Genomic DNA, 19,313 nt, shown 5'->3' with positions numbered 1-19,313 from the left:
TTTTGGGGTAATCTTTGGGCTGGCTGAGGCTTCAATCCCCTACAGCTTCAATCCACATAAGCACGAGGCATCTGCAGCACAAGCACAGCAGATCCTGTCAGAAACAGGAGATCCTAAATATGTAGCCTCTCCCAGAGGATTGCAGATGTGGTTTCAGCAGTTTCCCTGACTGGTGTGATTTAGAAAAGCAGGTTTTCCCAAGTCAGCCTAGCTAGAGCACTGCAGAGGGCCCACGTTTAATCAGGAGCCTGGGCAACACAGGGGCTGTGCACACCCCTACGAACCCATCTGCAAAGGACAATGTTTCAAATGTGTGCTCGACCCCAGGGCTGAGCATTGGCTGTTTCCACTGCTGCCTTGCCTGTTGAGTGTCACAGTAGCTGCAGTGCACACAGACAGTTCTGTTCAGAGGCCTCGTGTTTTACTGCTCAGTGCATGAAGTGTAACCCGATAAGGCACAAAAGGCGTTTGGCATCCTCTCCTTTCAGCACGGAGAGTGTTATTGTTATGGGCCATCCAAAACATGAGTCAGCCTGCGGGGACACGGCCCTGCAGCTCACCAAGCACAGAGCCAGCGTGGGCTGCAGAGCTCAGCCCGGCTCTCCTGCAGATGTGCTGCTCTCCTGCAGATGTGCTGCTCTCCTGCAGATGTGCTGCTCTCCTGCAGATGTGCTGTACCGCCGGTGCTGACTGGGACTCCTGCCTTTCACTACTCCTTGAAAAGGACAAGTCCTCCAGAAGTGGTGTTTGTGCCACTGTCACAGTGCTGGGCACCTGGCTGTGCACTAACTGGTTAATTTAATGGCATGTGGTTCCATTCAGCCGATCTGGACCGTGCTGCAGAAGCCAGGCACACCCTGGCCTGACAGGAATCACGAATCCCCTTCCCAGCCAAAGACGCTCGAGCGAACATAAACCAGACTGGGAACCAAGGGCTGATGGAAGCTGACTCTTCCTTCCAAAGCTCCTGAGACCCTTAATCCCCACACATCCTTTTTCCACGCACTGCTTTACATGCCTGATTGAAGCCCAAGTGGTTGAGATCCAACCAGCAAAGGGAAGGGAAGGTCCAGGCACTGAGATCAGGCTGCCTGTTCCTGTTACACTTGTACTGAAACAAGTCAGGACCTCAGGAGCCTCATGAAATGATGCATCGAGGAAAAGCAGAAGGGACAAGGCCAGCAAGAAAGCCCAGAGAAACACTGGCTGCACAGTCAGACAACAGGAGAAAGAAAGGGAGAGAAATTGGTTAGAAAGTCCCAATTTGGAGAGGTCTGTGCTGTCAGGGCTTCAGGATAGCTGCAGAGAATCTGGTGGAGTGTGTTTGGCATTGTTCTATCAGTGCAACCCAGTGTTGCAATGCTATTCTCTTCAGAACAGTCAGAAACAGCAGAAAAATGAGATTTTTATAGTGACATTACTCAGGCAATTTCCCATGTCATCAAAATGCATCTGGGGACTGGACACTGGCTAGAGCCCACTTCCAGCAGCGCTGCAGGGAGCACAGCTCACCCTGGGTCACAGCTGAGACTCCTCTGCTCCTGAGGGGCAGCACCCACACCCAGGTTTCAGCAGGAACGTGTTCAATGGGACAGTCCTGCTGGCCTTTCCACAGCAAGGCTCTCCAGGCACGGTGCTCTGGAAGATGTGATCACAACACTGACTCAACACGGATGCACATCTGGAATTCCATCACACACTAACAACACTGCAGCCACTGACTGGGCAAACAGGCAGGAGAGGCAAAGGGGGCAGCTGACTGTACCAGCAGCTGTTTTATCTCCACCCACCTGACCTGTGAGGGGCAGGGGTACCTGGGACACCCCTGCGATTGCCAGTCCCTCCCCTTCACCTTGCAGGCAGCCCCAGCTGTGTCCGTGAGCACTGCCAGGCACGGGGTGCAGCCTTGTCCCACTGGGGCAGGTGGGCAACAACTGAGACCTCAAGCATGTTCCTGTTCCTCAGGAACAGCCCTGCAGCCATCCAGCCCTACCTGCCCTCCCATCCTGGGCACGCAGGAGAGGCCACAGGACAAGCAACACACACTGAAATAAAGACACAGCACAGAACTTTTAAATAAGTTTATAATTTCCTGATGAACTTAGTCTTAGTGAATAAAAAAAGAAGAAAAAAAATGAACAAAGTGTTTATATTATCAAGGCAAAGTTGAATATAACACATTTTCTTTGCAATTTCATTATCCTGTCAGTAACATGACTCCAGCAATAAAACACATACGAGTTGAAGGCAGCGTGTGCACTTGCATCACGGACACCAATGTCTCCCGCTGCTGTCACTTCCAAAAGGAATTCAAGTACACAGATCCCACCCAAAGCCTGCCTCCGCCTCCACTAAAGTGCAACACGTCTCCTCCACGGCAAAGGAGGGCTCTGTGTGTGTGGGGGGATGGAGCACCCCACAGAGCTCAGCTCCCCAGAGGGACTGTGAGCTCGGTGTGAGCTCTCCGCACTCGCTGCCTCGCAAGGAGACGGCACTGGGCTGTCCCAGCGGGCTGCAGCAGCACAGACTGGGCTAGCACAAAGTTATTCCCTGTTCGTGGTCCCATTGGGTTCGCTCTCCTCCAGCGTCTGAACAAAGAAAGGCATCTCACCCTGCAGCCTCCCCAGTTATACTGCAGTGGGTGTGTAACGAGGGGCCAATGCAGCCACCCCAGCAGGCAGGGAGGGAGGACTCAGCCGTGTCCGCAGAGCTGGGAAGATGGGGCAGATTAAAGGAACAGTGTCTACTTTTAAAATTTGGCTTCAATTTGGTTTTTAAGATAACCACATTTTATAACAAATAAGAGTATACGTGACCAATAGATCTGTTTTTTTCTGGTTTCCAAGAGAAAGAAACCGATGTTTTGAACAAAAAGCCCTACCAAAGCACCAAGAGCCTAATGGGAATATCTGTAAAAGCAAGCCACAGTGACTTGATTTTCAAGATCTGAACTAGGCTCGCAAAAGGGGGACAAACAGCATATGGTTAAGTCTGACAACAAAATACATTCACTTAATGAAATTCCTTACCTACATTTACAGGTAAAGCGATTTGTTAGGGCTTTTTGGTTAACCTTACATGCCAGTTTAGCCTCATGTTGTTCCTTTCAAGAAATGCAAGTCTCTGATGCAACCAGAGCAGAAAGTGGCTGCTGGTCCTTTCCTGCCCCATAACACACCTGGGTACGTGACCAACCCCAGAGGCAAGGAAATACAACTTTGACCATGAACCTACACACAGCTCTGCACCAGCTGACCTGCGTGCCTCGTGTCCCTGCATCAAGGGGTGGGATGGAGGAAACAGAAAATTTGGCCAAAGCGTTTGGTCCATTCACATCAGTGGTTCCCATCTTAGGGGACAACTGGTGTGGATAACTGTCACCAGAAACAACTGACTTCCAAAATACTGCCCAATTCTGTCTTACACCTGTACAGTATAAACCTGGGAAAGCAGGAATTTATACAGGGTTTGTAACATTTCCTAAGAGGCCAAGCTACCTTGGACCTCAGAAGCCTGTGAAAGGCAACTGGTTATAATTATAAGCCCACAAATCCTTTTCCATACAATCCTGAGAGGAGGAGTCATGGCTTTGTTGCTTCTTTACTTGAATTCCTTTTAATGAAATTTATTTTAATATATTTTTTAAAACACATCTTTTTCAGTTCTACTACTATCTTTTTTTTCAATCTGACAACAGACACACATTGTTGGTAACTGCCCCAGCCTTAGGACCACACAGACAATATCGACAAGCAGAAAACAAAACAGGAAAAAAACACCCCTGAAAAAGTCAGGGGAGATACTGATGACAGGGTTACAGCACTCACCACACACACTGGAAAAAGTCAGGATTTCTGAGTTTATGCTTTTGACACTAAAAAGTTTTGAAACAGTTTTTCTCTTTTTTTTTTTTTTTCTTTTAAAAATAGTCAGGGCACAGCCATTTTGTTCAGAAGGATCTGCTGTTGCGTAAGGTTCCTTCCATTGATGTGGAAAAAACAATTAAAAACATTATTTTGTTTAAAAACCCCCCGAGCTCCTCGTGCTCACCAGGCAGACGAGAGGGGCCGGCAGAGCGGGCCCTGCCGGGCGCGGCGCCCCCGATGCCGCGGGCCCGGCGCTCCCACCCCGCCGGGGCAGTGCTGGATATCCACAGCCTTCCAGGGCCTTCCAGGACCTTCCACAGCCTTCCACAGCCTTCCAGGACCTTCCACAGCCTTCCACAGCCTTCCAGGCCCCTCTGGGCCCTCTTCCAGCGTGGCAGGGAGCTGAGGAGAGGCTTCTTTTCAGTGTCAGATGCTCTGATTGTGCTCCTTCCCTTCAGCCTTCCACTGGAGTCATTTCAGGGATACACGTGTCAGGTATTTAGTGACATTTCTGCTTTAAAATGGTGTCAGTGCACGACTGCATCCTCTGTAAAGACCCCTGCAGTGGCAGTGGTTTGCAATTGGCACAGGAGTGGGGACTAAACCCTGTCAACCCTTGCCAGATGTAAAAATTTCCCAACAAATCGAGCGCTAGCAGCAGAACGGGTGGGAATTACAAGGCAAATGAAAAGAGGCACCCCTTGGTTTAAAAACCAGGGTTATCTCTACAAGATTTATGATGTTTATGCTCCCTTGTGCAAATTTCAGAGCCCTGAAGTACCAGGAAGTTTTCTAGAGAAGGGATGTTCCAGCAACGGGAACCGGACGCGCGGTGTGCGCATCACGTCGGACCTTCGCCTTCTATCCCCAGGACTTGGCAAAAACTGGATCCTGCAAAGAGGGTTTGGCATTTTCCGGAGGGAAAGCTGGTTGAAGGCAGTCAAAATGAGAGAGAACACCTAGAGAAGCTCAGAGCTTCATCTGGGAGCACGCCAGGCAGCTCTGCTTCCAGTGGCAAACAGTGCTCATGTCCTCATCCTGCAATTCTAGTGTTAGTCCTCTTAGTGTTTTACATGAGGTTGGATTCAGAGGAAAATATGGGATTGGACTCGTGGATATCATGAACAAGTGTGGTTGCAGTGTCAGCTTTTACAGTGTACACGGGCTTCAGGCTCATTTGTCAGCCCAAACCCTGCCAAAATGACCTGCTTAATTTACTACAAACAGCTCCTTGAGTCCTTACATCTTTCAGCTTTTCTGCAAATGACAGCTCGGAAGAAAAAAAATCAATATTAAAGCAGTTAAAACTTTCACAGCTCCTGTGGCAAATGGAACTTCATTCAACAGGAGGATTTCCTAGAGCTGCTGCACTGCAGGACCACTGTGGTAGGAAACTGTCTGCATCTGCCTGGCTGCTGACACTTGGGAATAAGATCTTAAAAGAGCAGTGGTGGGTTAGGCAACGGGATGAGCACTGCAGGGTATGCCACATACAGCCCTTCTCCCTCGTGCCTCATATGCAACTCCACGGTGGGTTAGAGAATAAAAATCCCTCTGTTGCCTTAAGGCCAACGGTGTGGCACTCTGTACGAGTGAAAAGAAAAAGCTTTCAGTGGTCACGCTCAGCATTGAGTCGTGGCCAGCAGTACCTCCCAAAGCCCCAAGTCCCTCAAGCTATTCACCACAGGATCTCTGTCGACACAGGATCAGAGAGATTACCTGAAACAGTTCAACGGAGATCAAGTCAGATCAAGACTGTTCCTAAATGAGATCTGCTCCCTCCCTGAAAGCACTTTACAGAGGTCTGAGATCAGTCTTTAAGATGGGAAGGCTACAAGACCTAGGAGATAACAGTGGTTAACGAGGAAAATCACCAGGGCCCACCAATTCAGATGGAAGGAACAGCAGGTGTGTGGCTGGCAGATAAAGGACCAAATGGCCAGCGTGAAAACCAGCCAGGCCTGACAAATCCTCCCTGGGAAGAGGCCGGGAGATGTGTAAACAGTGAGCTTCACCTGGCTGACACAGCCCCTGCCGTGACAGCACCAGGCCTTGGCTGGGGCACTTGGAACCACAGAAACGCAGCCACGAGCCGAGTCAGAGATGCTGAAGGAGCAGCAGCACCTCCTGCGCCGTGTGGGCACCGCAGAACAGCCAGGGAATTGAAATAACAGCCCGAAGTGATGGCTCCCATCCCCTCCCCCTGCCCCTGCCTCCAGCAGAAACGCTATCAAGGAACATCTCAGTAAGAGGTTTACAAGCAGGAGTCATTTGAACCATCGATAAGGGAAATTCCACAGCTTCTCACAGAGGAAGGATTGTTTTACAGCAGGGAACCAGGGCAGCTGGAGATTTGACCATATAAGTTAATGAGAGAGTCAGGAGGGGTGGCGGTGGCCGGTGATGCTGGGCTGATGGCTCTGATGCTTTTACAGGCGGCATTAAATTCCTTGAGTGAGTAATTAGGGGTGATGAAGAAAAAGCAAGAGGAGAGATTTCAAAACAACAGCTCCTATCGAAACGTGCTGACTCAAATAATGGGAGCAGAGGGGTGGCTCTGGGATGAGGCACGGCCCAGCAGTGTGTACAGTCACTGTCTGCTGCCCTTCCGGCCCCCCCTTCCACACACTCAGGTTCCCATTACTCTCCTAAAAAAAAAATGACATAAAAAAGAGCTTCGGACACAGGCTGCTATTTACAGGAAGAACTAAAGTTAGTTCTCCTGATTCGCAAAGCGCTGGCAATTCCCAAGTTGCAAAAGGAGTGATTCACCTCTTTTGAGACTTCATCTTAGACACCCCGGCTATGAATACAGCTCCTTCTGCTGAATTATTACAGTAGAATCCATGGGGATGTGCTTTATTTTAAATCAGCTAGTTTTCAATAGTCTACAGGTACACAAGGTTTTCAGTTTTTACAGGGTACATCTTCCCTTACTCAAACTTTTGCTGATCTCCCTTCTGTAGGAAGCAATTGATAACTTCTAAAGATAAACACAAGGTGTGAAAGACCGAGAGCCAAGCTGTGCTGTGGATCTGAGGGACGTGAGAAATGCCGTTTTCTTGAAAGGGCCTGGAACATTTTCCTTAGTGTAACAGCTCAGTGATAAAGCTCAAAATGCAATAAGCCACAGGGAATTAAACTGCAGGCTCTGAAAGGGAGCTTTACTGAGAGGATTCATAACTAGCTAGTGAGCAGCAAAGATTTCTTCCACTGGTGTGTTGCTATCTGGTCTCCTTTTGCCTTCCCCTCGCTCTCTGGAGTAACGTGAGCCAGCCAAAGGGAGCAGCTCCTTTCTGGGGAGGTGTTACAGGGTTCTGTCCTGCAGATGCCCCAGACACACACAGCCACAGGCAGCCAGGAAAAAACTCCCCATTAATGCATAGTCCAAGAATGAACACCCGAGCCCTACTCATAAAATAGGATTTCTGACTTGCTACCGCAAGACAAACTGACCTGGGATTTCAGGCCATGTTGCCTATCAGCAGGAGCTGTAACGAGTGTCAGAGGTGGATGGAATAAAACTAAGGCCTCTCATATGCACAGAAGAATTGCACTGGTTTAAGTAAAGCTGTGATTTTACACCTATCTACTCAGCTGGGTGCCAACTCCAGCAGAGATGCTCCTCTTCATAAGGGTTATTGCTCTGAACTCAAAGTCATTCCTTGTCAATGTAAGCTAAACCAAATAAATTAAATTATAATTATAGTAAGAACTGTGCTACTGATTCACCTAACTTAGCTTTAAAATTATACTTTTAAGCTAAATGATGCAAATTTGTCATTTACAGAACGCCTATTCTGATGACAGCTAGTGTTCACAATCTTATGGCCTGAAAAACTGGACAAACTATACAGGAAGTTAAAGCTAGGAATTGACCTGTTGACCACACCTGCTCAAAGGGAGAGAGCTCTCTGTAAAATACAAACTTAGAGACACAGACCTATGATGAGAAAGCTCATCTAAAACCCCTCAAAAATCAACAAATGAAAAGTTACCTCAAAAAATGCCCCACCTAGCACTTCAGAATCAGAGCAGTGAACAACAAAGATCCAACTAAGTAAACAGAAAGTACCAGTATGCCTACCTTTTTTTCCCAGCTGCTAGATGAAAAACCTAACAGGAGCAAGTAGGGAAACTTTCCTTTCCTCACTCTGGTATTTAAGAACATAAGAAGCACTGAGACAGGCAGCAAGACCTGAGCTCGCTGATGCTGGCCAGCCCTGAGCCATAATCAGAGCACACTCAGGTTTGATTTTAGCACTATGAAATTCAGGCTTTTCGCTTTCATGAAAACAAAAAACAGGAAGAAGGAAAGAAGATAAGGAAAATGCAATATATGAATGAAAGGCAAGGGCTACTCTTCTGCAACCTCATGGAGAACTAGAGCTGCTTGTGTTCAGTGGATCCCCTCTTCTTTGCTCAGTAGACTTGGAAGAGCTCTGCTCAGCTGTATCCAGAAGTCACCACCAACAAAGTCAATGGGGAATTGGATTCTAAAGTAGAAAGGCAGTGAGAAGATGAATACAAAAATGGCTGATTAATCATAGACTGGAAGAACCTAGAGAGCATGTAGTTTTCAGCAGGGTTCTTTTGCCTTTGTTTTCTCTGTCCAAGGTGCACCAGAGGTTTCTGCTCCATGTCCTGTGTTTCCCACTGCTCTCCCCTCGCAGGGCTCCGTGGCTGGCTGCCTTGGCCAGTGGTGTGCTGCTGGTGGCTGCCCCCGGGTCAGGAGGACTCCTCCAGGGCGTTCACCACCTGCTCCAGGATGTCGGGGCAGTGATCCGCGATCTGCTGCAGGATGGCGTTGGCGAACTCCTGCAGCTCCAGGCTCTCCCTCTCCCCCTTCTCCAGCTCGTCGTGCAGCTGCAAGGACACACAGAGACACGGTCACCCCTGCTGTGTGCTCGCTGGGGACAGCCCTGCCCGGCAGGCTCACACCTGAAGGGAGCTGGCACAGGGGACACGCGCTGGGCGCTCCCAGCACCCGCCCCAGCGACTCCCTGACCTGGAACTGAGCACTCTCCATCCTCCTGATTTCACTTCTTCCTTCCACAGGACCAGGTCTGTCACCTGCCCAGGAAAGACCATGTCCACATGACCTAACTACTCCTGAATACACTGTCCTGTGATAGACACTGTCCTCTGTGGAATGTTTTTCTGAAGGCAACCATATTCCAGGAGCAATGCAGCAACCTGTTAGTGTATTGCTTTAAAGAGTTTGACTTTTGCTCATGAACAATGGGACGTTTCATAGGTCATTACCTGAGATTCCTGATGTGAAATCAATAGGAATGTCACATAATTACACATAATACACCCAGCGTTAACCACAATTCTATTTTTCGTGAGGAATTACTGATTTTCAGAAACTGTCTTTCCTAACTCAGTCAGAAGATGACTACACACAATTGCAGTGGAACATACACGACTTTTGTTTACTAACTCTGCATTTCCTGTTGGGTCATTCGTTCTCCAGATCACTATAATTGGCTCAGAACAGGACACAGAATTTCAAACTTTGTATTATTCACTCTGTCTACAGTTTATAAACAGTTTCTCTGACAAGTGGTGTCCCAAGCCATGTCACACAACATATACAAACACAGCTTTTAGCTTTGAGCCTCATGCCATTGCCAGATTTAGGGGCCCACAGAGTCTTAATAAAGAGCAGGAAACATCTGCCTTCAGTAACCTGTTCAGCTGCCCAGCAGCAGATAAAGTCCATGCTGGCCTGTGACCTGTGCAAAGCCCCAAGGAAGGCTGCAACTGGGGCAAGCATTTCAGGGATTGCTGTACTCACAGGGGTGTAAGGACCTCAGAGGACAAGGAGCAGCACAGCCCTCACTAGGTCAGAAGATAGGGACAGACAGACTGCATAAGCTTTCAAGCAGACAGCCCTGCCCTGCACTATATACCAAAAAGCTCTTACGTTTTTTTTTAGTGATAGCATTTTCTTCTAATGAAGAATATTCCCTATGAATACAAGACAGGAATATATATAGCAGGTACATACACTTAAGATGGATTCTGAAGCTTATTTCCAGCTTCTGAAGCCAAACTGCTTTGTCGTTTTGAGTCGCTGTGAGCAACTATCTTATTTAAACCTTCTTTTAGATTTTGTATGGTTTTTAAAATTTTGGTATCATCTGTCAGTTCTGTAACATTTCTTATTCCTAACTGAAAGTATTTTTATTGGAACTCTACTATGTTAATATATGACATGGAAAGAATGTCAAACTGGCATTTTTCATGCCTGAGGGGGTAACTGTTCATCAGTATACACATTTCTTGATCTGTGTTTCACACTTCTGTAACACTGCTCAGTTCAGGTTTTAAAAAGAGAGAACTTTCAGGCAGCAGCACAGCAGGGATCATTTTACCACTTTAAGAGCACAATGCAGTGGCAAAGGTTAGATTTCTACAATTAAAATTCTAATCAGATACAACAGCATGTCTCTGTTTAGTGATGGTATCAAGCAAAGCACAGCAAATTGTTTCTGCAAGAAACACTGCTTAAAAACAAACAGCACAAGAACGACTATGGACTAAATGGAAATGCTTTTTAGGGAAGTTCTGGTGCGGACTTCTGTGGACAAAAGTGTGAGAAGGGAAATTAAAAGGGCAGGCGTGCTACGCTGCTCCCTTTACTAGGCAGGGTAGCATACAGTAAATTACTGGGGCTTTGCGTGCTGAATGTTAGTTTAATGTGTTCTCATGTGCTTTGTTCCTACTGGCTGCTGCACTCATAGAACAGCCCTAGGAATCCAGAGGGGCTCCTGCCAACAATCACAATGCAAAGGCAACCTGATCCCACTCCTGGAGTGACATGAGCTGGGAGGGGGAGAGGGAGGCAGGGGAGCACTCGGCTCTGGGGGAGAAGGGGGCTCAGCAGTAACCCATAACTCAGGAATGGCAGGCTGAGGATGGGTGATCAGCCTGCTTCCAGCAGCCTGCCACAGGCCTTAGTCAGGAACTCACAGTGGATGGATAAGCCCAGGAAAGTCCAGTCAGCAAGCAGGACTGAGAGTCAGAACACGCAGGAGGAGTGGTGCTGGATGTTCAAAGGCAGGGCTCTGGGATTCAGGGAGTGCCTCTGGGGCTGTGAGAGCCCTGCCATGCAGCCCAGGTACTGCAGCTGGGAATGCTCTGGGGCTGTGAGAGCCCTGCCATGCAGCCCAGGTACTGCAGCTGCAGCCCCTGGGGCACTGCTGGGAATGCTCTGGGGCTGTGAGAGCCCTGCCATGCAGCCCAGGTACTGCAGCTGCAATCCCCAGCCCTGGGGCACTGCTGGGAATGCTCTGGGGCTGTGAGAGCCCTGCCATGCAGCCCAGGTACTGCAGCTGCAGCCCCTGGGGCACTGCTGGGAATGCTCTGGGGCTGTGAGAGCCCTGCCATGCAGCCCAGGTACTGCAGCTGGGAATGCTCTGGGGCTGTGAGAGCCCTGCCATGCAGCCCAGCACAGCAGCTGCAGCCCCTGGCCCTGGGGCACTGCTGGGAATGCTCTGAGCCTCAGCTCACACAGGGCAAGCACAGAGATTGCACTGGGCCATCTGTCAGTAGGATGGGAGCCATGGAGCTGGGAGAGGAGGCAACAGGAGAAACAGCCACCGTTATCACTGTCCTGTCTTATCTGGCACCTGCAGGGTCCTGAGCTCTCGGCCCACAGGAGGAGAACCAGGAGAGGGCAGTGTTAGCAGGGAAAGCAGAGTTCCTGTATCACCACCACTGCCCAGCCAGCATCTCTCTTCTGGCCTTTCAGCCCAATCCTCCAGGTCAAGCTCCAGAAAAGGACAAAGCAATTCAATTATTAAATATAAAAGCACCTGCAAGAGACTGAACTTGAGAGGGTTGGTGGACAAGGGAGAATCCTGCAGGATGCTGTCTTCAGTGGGGCAATACTGCAACATCAATGAAGGCTCAGTTCCTTGCTCTGCTAGTCAGCATTTATGTATTTATAAGATGCCTCATAAAATCAAGATAAGCCCAACAAAATAAGCTCATGCCAAAGCTAATAAATCAAAGGCAACCAAACAAAAGTAACCAACTTAACCAGAGGAAGAAAGTACTTCCAAGAACAGAGTTTTTGACCACCAAGAGCCCAAAAGGAGATGGTTCTGAATGCTGAAGGCCAGCAACAATACTTTACAAATTAGCACAGACAGAAAGTCTACACAGCTGGCTGGCAGATGTCTGTGGTGAAACGTCTTTGGAAAAACAGCAATGATAGCCCAGAGTTGAGCTTGCTAGCTTGAGAACAGCTAGATTTAATAATGGGATCCCTGCTTCAGCAAAGACACCCTCATTGACTCTATGGCTGCTGCAGCATTTCTAGATCAGGGATCTCATCTCACTGACATCACTCCTCCATCAGGGAAGGGAACATCCAGCTCCCAGTGGCACAACTGGATCCACCTGCACGTCTGCAAGCCCACGTTTCAGGGAGGTTTCTCTAAAGGGATTAATACCAGTTCTGCTCCTGGCTTCCTGGATGTTTTTTCTTGTGACTGCAAGCTGACATGGTGTTATCTTCCCCATGCCACTTTTCTATGAAAATAAAGAAATGTGAACAATCCTTTTTTGCTGGCATTTCCAGTTGAGGATATGAGGAGATTCACACACTTGCCTCACTGAAATGACCAAAAACGAGAAGGCAAAGCCAGATATGTTTTTTGTCCAGTTGATGACAAGTAAGATTAGACAGCTCAGAAAGAAAGGACAGCAAGGACCCCAGAAGTGTTTCATAGTATTTATCTTTGGAGAGAAGAACAGAAATGGCCTTCAGTATCTCGGGGGAAAGCAAGCTTGCAGATAATCTGCAATAGATTCAGACACTTTCCAGCAGTGCTGCCTTCCTTCCTGGGTTTAGAGTAAGTCATGACAGGAATAATTTCCCATTTATAGTTAAACTCCATCAGGGAAAAAAAATCCCTAACAATTCACCATGAATTCAGCTTCTCTGTTCCAAGATATTTCAGAACTTATTTAAAAATTAGCTGACATTCATGAGAATGATACATATGAAGATAACTTCATGGCTAAGAAATAGGATACTGTGGTGTTCCAGGCACACTTGGTGAATTCTGCTGCTGCTCTGCTCTTTGTGGCCTCTGCTTTTCCCATAACGGAAACAAGACAAAATTAAACTAAGGTTCTTTAAAACTTATTTATGCTCCCCAGTGTGATTTTTGCCTCATTACCAATTCCACAGAAACACTGATGAAAAAGGCAAACACAGATAAACTGGCATCTCATCTTGGGCTGTGGACAGAAACCTGAATACAGAATATGAAGAGCTTGTAGAGCAGCAAGAAAAGACAGTTAGTGAAGAACCTCTATAAGGATACAAAATCAGGATATGGAATTATGTTTCTCCAAAGTTCAAGTGTTTCTGGATCAGGTTATGGTTAGTCTGAAAAATACATTTAGAGCTTAAAGTAACACAAAAGTATGCATCAGTAAGAAATTACCCCGATTTAATCTAAACCTTTGTTTCGTCTCAAGTTAAACTTCACTGAAGCTCAGCAAATGGTCAAGAGCTTTTCCATCTACCCAGACAAACCAGTGTGAATATGTGTGTTTGATGCAGCAAGAGCTAATTACACATAAACCTTTATTTCCCAACTGTATACCTATAAAAGAGCCAAAAGAAAGGGTTATGAGTATGGAATTCCAGTCTGATAAATTTCAAAAACAAAAAAAAAAGTGAAATTTTTCATGTATACCCTTTAATATTTCTACCTATCTGGAAATTTGGGGGTGATGTTAGCTCTTTCAAAATATTTTAAAAAACATGCATTTAAAAATTCAAGTAAGATTTCAAATGAAACACTCTTGTCTTTTTAAATAATATCCACAATGCCATACCATGGCCCATTTTTATTTGTGCATGGAATTACTAATTTTAATCAACATATATACTATCAATCATTAACATTAGCTATTCCTAGCTTGGAAAGAGATCTAAAGCCAAGCAGAATGCACAGCTCAGCATCAGGAGATGCTGCAGAGAGCTGTCTCAAGGACCAGGGGATGATGTCACTGCATTATGGACATGGCTAACTTACAGATAACGTTTGTGATTTTAACCAGTATTCAAGAACTGTGACACTGTTCTTCTCCTCACCCATTAAATATAAAAGTTTAAAATGCTTTAAAATGTAACAGTTTTAGAGAGTTCCCATATCCACTGCTTTCTCAACCAAACTCAGGAAATAGATTTGCACATGAAGAAGGATATAAATTGTTGCAATTATTCCTTCTAATTTCTAACAGAGACCAGAAGTGGACTGTTTAACTTTAAAATACATTATGCATTCCCATAAGATTGCAAATTAAAAATAAATGACATAAATCAAGTGGGGGAAGATAACAAGCTAATAGAAGAGCAGTCAGAGAAGGAAGACAAGGGTAAACTCTGAAGTAATAGAGTAATTTAGAATGACTAAATGCAAATCACAGCAGAGTAATTTCTTTACAGAAACTAAGTAAGTTGAGTAATTCCTCACAGATGACACAGAAGAACACAAGCAGAATCTGAACAAAGTACACAGGATGTTTATAAAATGGTTATTTGTAATTTAGAGTAAAGTTTATCCCACTTGTAATACTGTTTGTATAACAAATCAAAATACGTGTTGAATATTTTCAGAATTTAGCAATCAAATGTGCAGTTCAAAAATGAAATTTGACAGCTACAGGTATGAGGTTTGGTGTCCCTTTGTACAAAAAGCTTCCCATTGCTCTGTGGAGACTGAAATGGGAATTAAGTGCAAGGTGACTGTTGCTCCTTGGAACCAAGCCATGGCTGTTTGGCTGACACAGCAGGTTGTGACTGCTACAGGGGAGTGACATTATCACCTTTTTGCTTGCTCTGCTTCGGGCAGCTGAGCAGAAAAGGCCCTCCTGATCTCCTGGGAGAGGATTAGTAAGCAGGGACCTGTAGGTGTGTGCTTGGGCTGAAGCTGTGCACAGTGGGAGGGTTGCAGCCCTCCTGCACAGCTGATGGTTTTCCACATTGCCTCTGTAGCTCCCAGCAGAGCAGCCCCCGGTGCAGCCCTTGCTGGGCTGGGACAGGCTCCCAGGGCAGGAGACTCCTGCCACAGCCCCTGCTGGGAATGCCCCTGTGCAGCTCTCCAGGAGTGCTGTGACACCCAGGTCACAGGGCCAGTGCTGCCAGGAACGCCTCTGGGGAAGGAGGGACAGGCTGGCTGTGCAGGGACAAACTGGGACAAACTGGTGCTGGGGGCAGCAGGAGCTGGCAGCACCCAGCAGCCTGGCGAGGCCAGGACACGCTGGACACGGCTGCAAAGAGCCTCTGGTGGCAGGGAGCCAGGGAAAAGTGCCTCCTACTTCTAGGGTTAACAGAATTGTTTAAATTGTATAGATCTTCTGTTGGAAGAGGTATTTTTTCCAAGTTATCACTGCAGGACCAATTGAAAATAAGGAATTCTCCGTAATACAAGATTCTGCACATTTACAGCTGGATTTGAGATGCTAAGAAACGTTGCTGATAGTCCTTAAGCTCTTAACAAATCTAACACTGCTGCCTGCTTCTCATACCTGGTTGCTCTGTCTCGTTGGCTTTTTTCACTTTCTCCCACTGCTGCCTCTCCCAGAGCAGTGCACCACCTCTGACACACTAAACGAGGATTTGCAGCAAATTCCAGTTTCTACTCCATTCTTTTCTTTTGTACAGATACGAGCAAAACAAACCCCAAATTATAAATAAAAGTGTGGACCATATAATTATGTTCTTAATGCCATTTCCTTTCATAGAGGACTGAAATCCCACTTACAGGCAACTACCTGAAATGTGAAATGGAGCAGTTGTTCTACAGAGCTCAAGGACATTAACATAATGATACCTCTAGGACAAAGTGAAAGAAAATAGGGTATTTAACAGAAATTGCTAGCATAATGCAATTATTTATAATGAATGAATGGAATTTTTATTTCTTAGTGTCAAGACTTGGAGCATTCCTCTTTCCTTCTGGTAACTTCAGTTCTTTAATAAGAAAAATCAAATAGGACATGAACTGGTTGAAGGATGACAGTTCCAGAAACAGTACTGACTATCTTATTTGGGGACACTGGGTCAGAACTGACTCAAAGGGACATTTTCCATCATAGGAACAATTTAATGACACAGTTCTGAGCACTTTAGATTCTTTACTGTCCACAACTTGGTCTAGTACATTATTTTAGATTAGGTCTTGAGACACCATATACTCATAAGTATTGGCTTCAGTTCTGCATGACAAATGGACCAAAATTTTACTACAATAGGTCAGCCCTACAAAATGTCTTTGATAAAATGCCAGCAAAGAATGATACAGTGTCTTGGCCCCACAGCTTGATTACAATCAATCCTCCCCGGGGATGTGGTCACAGCCCCATGCCTGACAGAGTTCAAGAAGTGTTTGGATAATGCTCTCAGGCACCTGCTGGGATTCTTGGGAATTCTTGTGCAGGGACAGGAGTTGGACTCTGTATCCTTGTGGGTCCTTTCCAACTCAGCACATTCTGTAATCAGTGGAAGTCTCTAGGGACTATCACTGAACTTAATGGTGGTGTCAAGACACTATTATGGATAAGAGGCACCAATTAGCAGTCAGCTTTGAGACTATAAAATTATTTATGTGGCAACAAATTCCCCTTAGACCCATGGTGTTGATGCTTTTCTAACAACTATTTGTACATTAGTTTCTGTGGGTCACCGTGGATGCACTGGGAGAGTGAAAAGGTGAAATCCACTTCATATACCAGTTGTATTTACCAAAAAAAGCCACAGAACACTCCTGCTGCTTGTACCTGAGCCTCCCCAGCAGGTGTGAAAGAGCTGCCAAGTACACTGGCTATGCTGAAAAGCAGCAAACCAACCTTTGTCCATGAAAGTCGCTGCATAGGAAATAACAGCTCCAAAAGCAGCAGTACAAAAATGAATTCTTAACTATTTATAAAAAAACCCCAAAACAACCAAACCAAACTAGGTAATCTCATTGGTGAGAAGTGGACACGTTGGCATCATGCTTAAATATTATTGGTGTTGGTTAAACGTATCCTCCCTAATCATGTTAGCACTTCTTAACATTCAAGAGGATTAATTTTTTCCCACTGAGGCTTGTAAAGCATTATCTACAGAAGATCATATTAGAAGGGACAGGAGTGAATTTAATGCACTGGATTTGAAGTAATTTACAAAACTCATTAAAATTCCAAAGATGCAAAATGGGTGTTCTGTGATGGGCTTCTGCAAATCTGGAGAACTGATTCCCACCCCCCATGGGAACACTTAAAGCACAAAGGAAACTGCTGCTAGGAACAGAAAAGCTCCATGGCTTAAATGAAAAGTCTGCTTTGTAAATTGAAATACATCATTAGTTTGTGTTTTGCAACTGAAGCTTCTTAAATACCATCTGAGTGAGTATGGGAAAGCAGAAGAGACAGCTACATTTTATTTTAGCTGACATTATTTATGCCTGGGAATTGTGAATGGAGAAGTAACTTTAAACAACTGTGGTGACAGCAGTGCAGAATTAAACCAATAATGTGAGAGGATAGAAAAAGAATTATTTTCTCTTTCCAGAACAACTTAGGTAATTCCCTCTTCTCACAATTTCTCACAGTGCTTTCTTTACTGTGTAACCCATACATACTAAAGGACTAGCAAAGTCTTAGTGGGAAATATTATTTTAGGCTTACTATTCAGAAGAACTTGACAAAGAAAGCCTTTCCTATTTTCTTTACCCACATCTCCTGATCAAATAGCAAATACCACTTGTCCCCACAGATCCTGATTATATATGAAGACCACCACAGTTATAATTAACAGGGCAATTTATCTCAGTGATATCCAAACTTTGCCCATATCCACTCTCATCTTCAGAGTGCCTCCCATACGTGCTGCAGGTTTTGTCACCCACTGCTTCATCCCAGTCTGACACACAAGGTGGTCCACAATAATCTGCCTCATGTTTTGATTTATACCATAGGAGCTGTAAGGAGGATGGCATGTGTAAAACTGAAGAAATTCTAATCCTGTGTCAGTGACTGCAGAAGCCAGGAGGCTCTGAGGGGAACAGGAATGTGTCATGCCTAGAGAGGCATATGTAGGTATCACACAGCACATGCTGAATCAGTAAAATGCAGGAAGACAGGTACAGAAAGAGCAGGTCCTGTACCAGCTCAGCCCTGTTACAGGCACATCTATCTCCAGAGGTCTGCTCTTTCTGAATTTTCAGACATGCTTCTGTTGGTTTCCTGCAATTTGGCTGTTCTCTCCAATTTTTGAATCAAAATTCAGTCTTGAGTCGAAAGTTCAAGGAAATTAAGTTTTAAAATCACAAAGGAAGAAAACCAGAGCTGAAGTGTTCAAGATGGGCTCAGGGTGTGTTCACTGAGCCACAAATCCCCTTTGAGCTGTACAGGCCTTTCACTACCTTGTGTGCACACTGGAGAGAGTTTGGTACAAAACATACGAAAGTGAGTAGTCAAAGAGTTGGCATTATAATCCAAAGTCAGGGTTAAAAAGACAAAACTAGTCACATTTAGTTCTGGTACAAGTTCCTTGCAGTAGGTTAATTAAAAAAAAAAAAAAGGCATTCAGTAATATACGACTAGAACAGTGAAGTAAAAGCAATTGAAAAGAGAAATAGGAATGAATTAAAAAAAAGGTTGAAGAGAATGGTGACTTATAGTCCAGAAACAAGGGAAAAAAAACTGCCAATGAAGGGATTAAGGAAGGCAAGACATTACTAGAACTGGGAGAAAAGAAGATTATTTTACTAGATGATTTATAACTTGATTGCCAGCCTCTTGTGGAGACTTCATCTGACAAATTCTTATTAAACACTTTCAGTTCTGTATTCCAAAACTCCTGGAAATATGCAGTTGGGTTTCTGAGGTCACTGTGTGTGTATATATAAGCACACAGAGTGTGCTTACATGGGTGTATCACATCCAGCATACCGAGTCCAATCTTAATTCAGGTATGCAGGTAAGGTGGGTAAGCAGTAGAAATTACTGGCAGAATATTCTGTAACAGCAGGTAAAGACACTGCATTCATTTATATAAGGAGACTCATAAAAATGTGTCAAGATATAAATTATTTATATAATTAAATTAAGATTTAAGATCTTGATGACTACATTGAATTATAGAAAGCAGCTAAAGTTTGTTACCAGTTAAAACATGGCAAAAGTGGTTTCTTGCAATTTGATTTCTCATCAGTGTGGACTTGCATGGCCTCAAGTACAGATAAAAGAGCAGATGAAATTCCACAACAAACAATAAATGGCAATGATTAAAAAATCACTGACTCCTTTTATCAGCTGAGGAGTTATCTTTGCTACCTGCTGTCAGCCCTCCCGGTTCCAGCCCATTGTGGCAGTGGCACCTGAAGGGGCAGGCCAGGCCCTGCCCAGAGCCCACACTCACCTGCTGGT

The 19,313-nt window shown here is 45.5% G+C and overlaps 1 protein-coding gene across 4 annotated transcripts in view; it reads right to left on the bottom strand.

The window, feature by feature from the left end:
* Positions 1 to 2,066: 2,066 nt before the first annotated feature.
* Positions 2,067 to 19,313, bottom strand: part of ERC1 (ELKS/RAB6-interacting/CAST family member 1) — a 250,634-nt gene continuing 233,387 nt past the window's right edge. For all 4 annotated transcript variants that reach the window (XM_063395072.1, XM_063395071.1, XM_063395073.1 and 1 more), the window contains one exon: positions 2,067 to 8,732. In XM_063395072.1, coding sequence (XP_063251142.1) covers positions 8,595 to 8,732 — 138 coding nt within the window. In that variant the 3' untranslated portion in view covers positions 2,067 to 8,594. The remainder of the gene's footprint in view (positions 8,733 to 19,313) is intronic.

This window comes from Prinia subflava, chromosome 4 (assembly GCF_021018805.1).
Source record: "Prinia subflava isolate CZ2003 ecotype Zambia chromosome 4, Cam_Psub_1.2, whole genome shotgun sequence".
NCBI classification, from domain to species: domain Eukaryota; kingdom Metazoa; phylum Chordata; class Aves; order Passeriformes; family Cisticolidae; genus Prinia; species Prinia subflava.
Note: the sequence above shows the minus strand (reverse complement) of the source record. Positions and strands in the feature narration are given on the sequence as shown.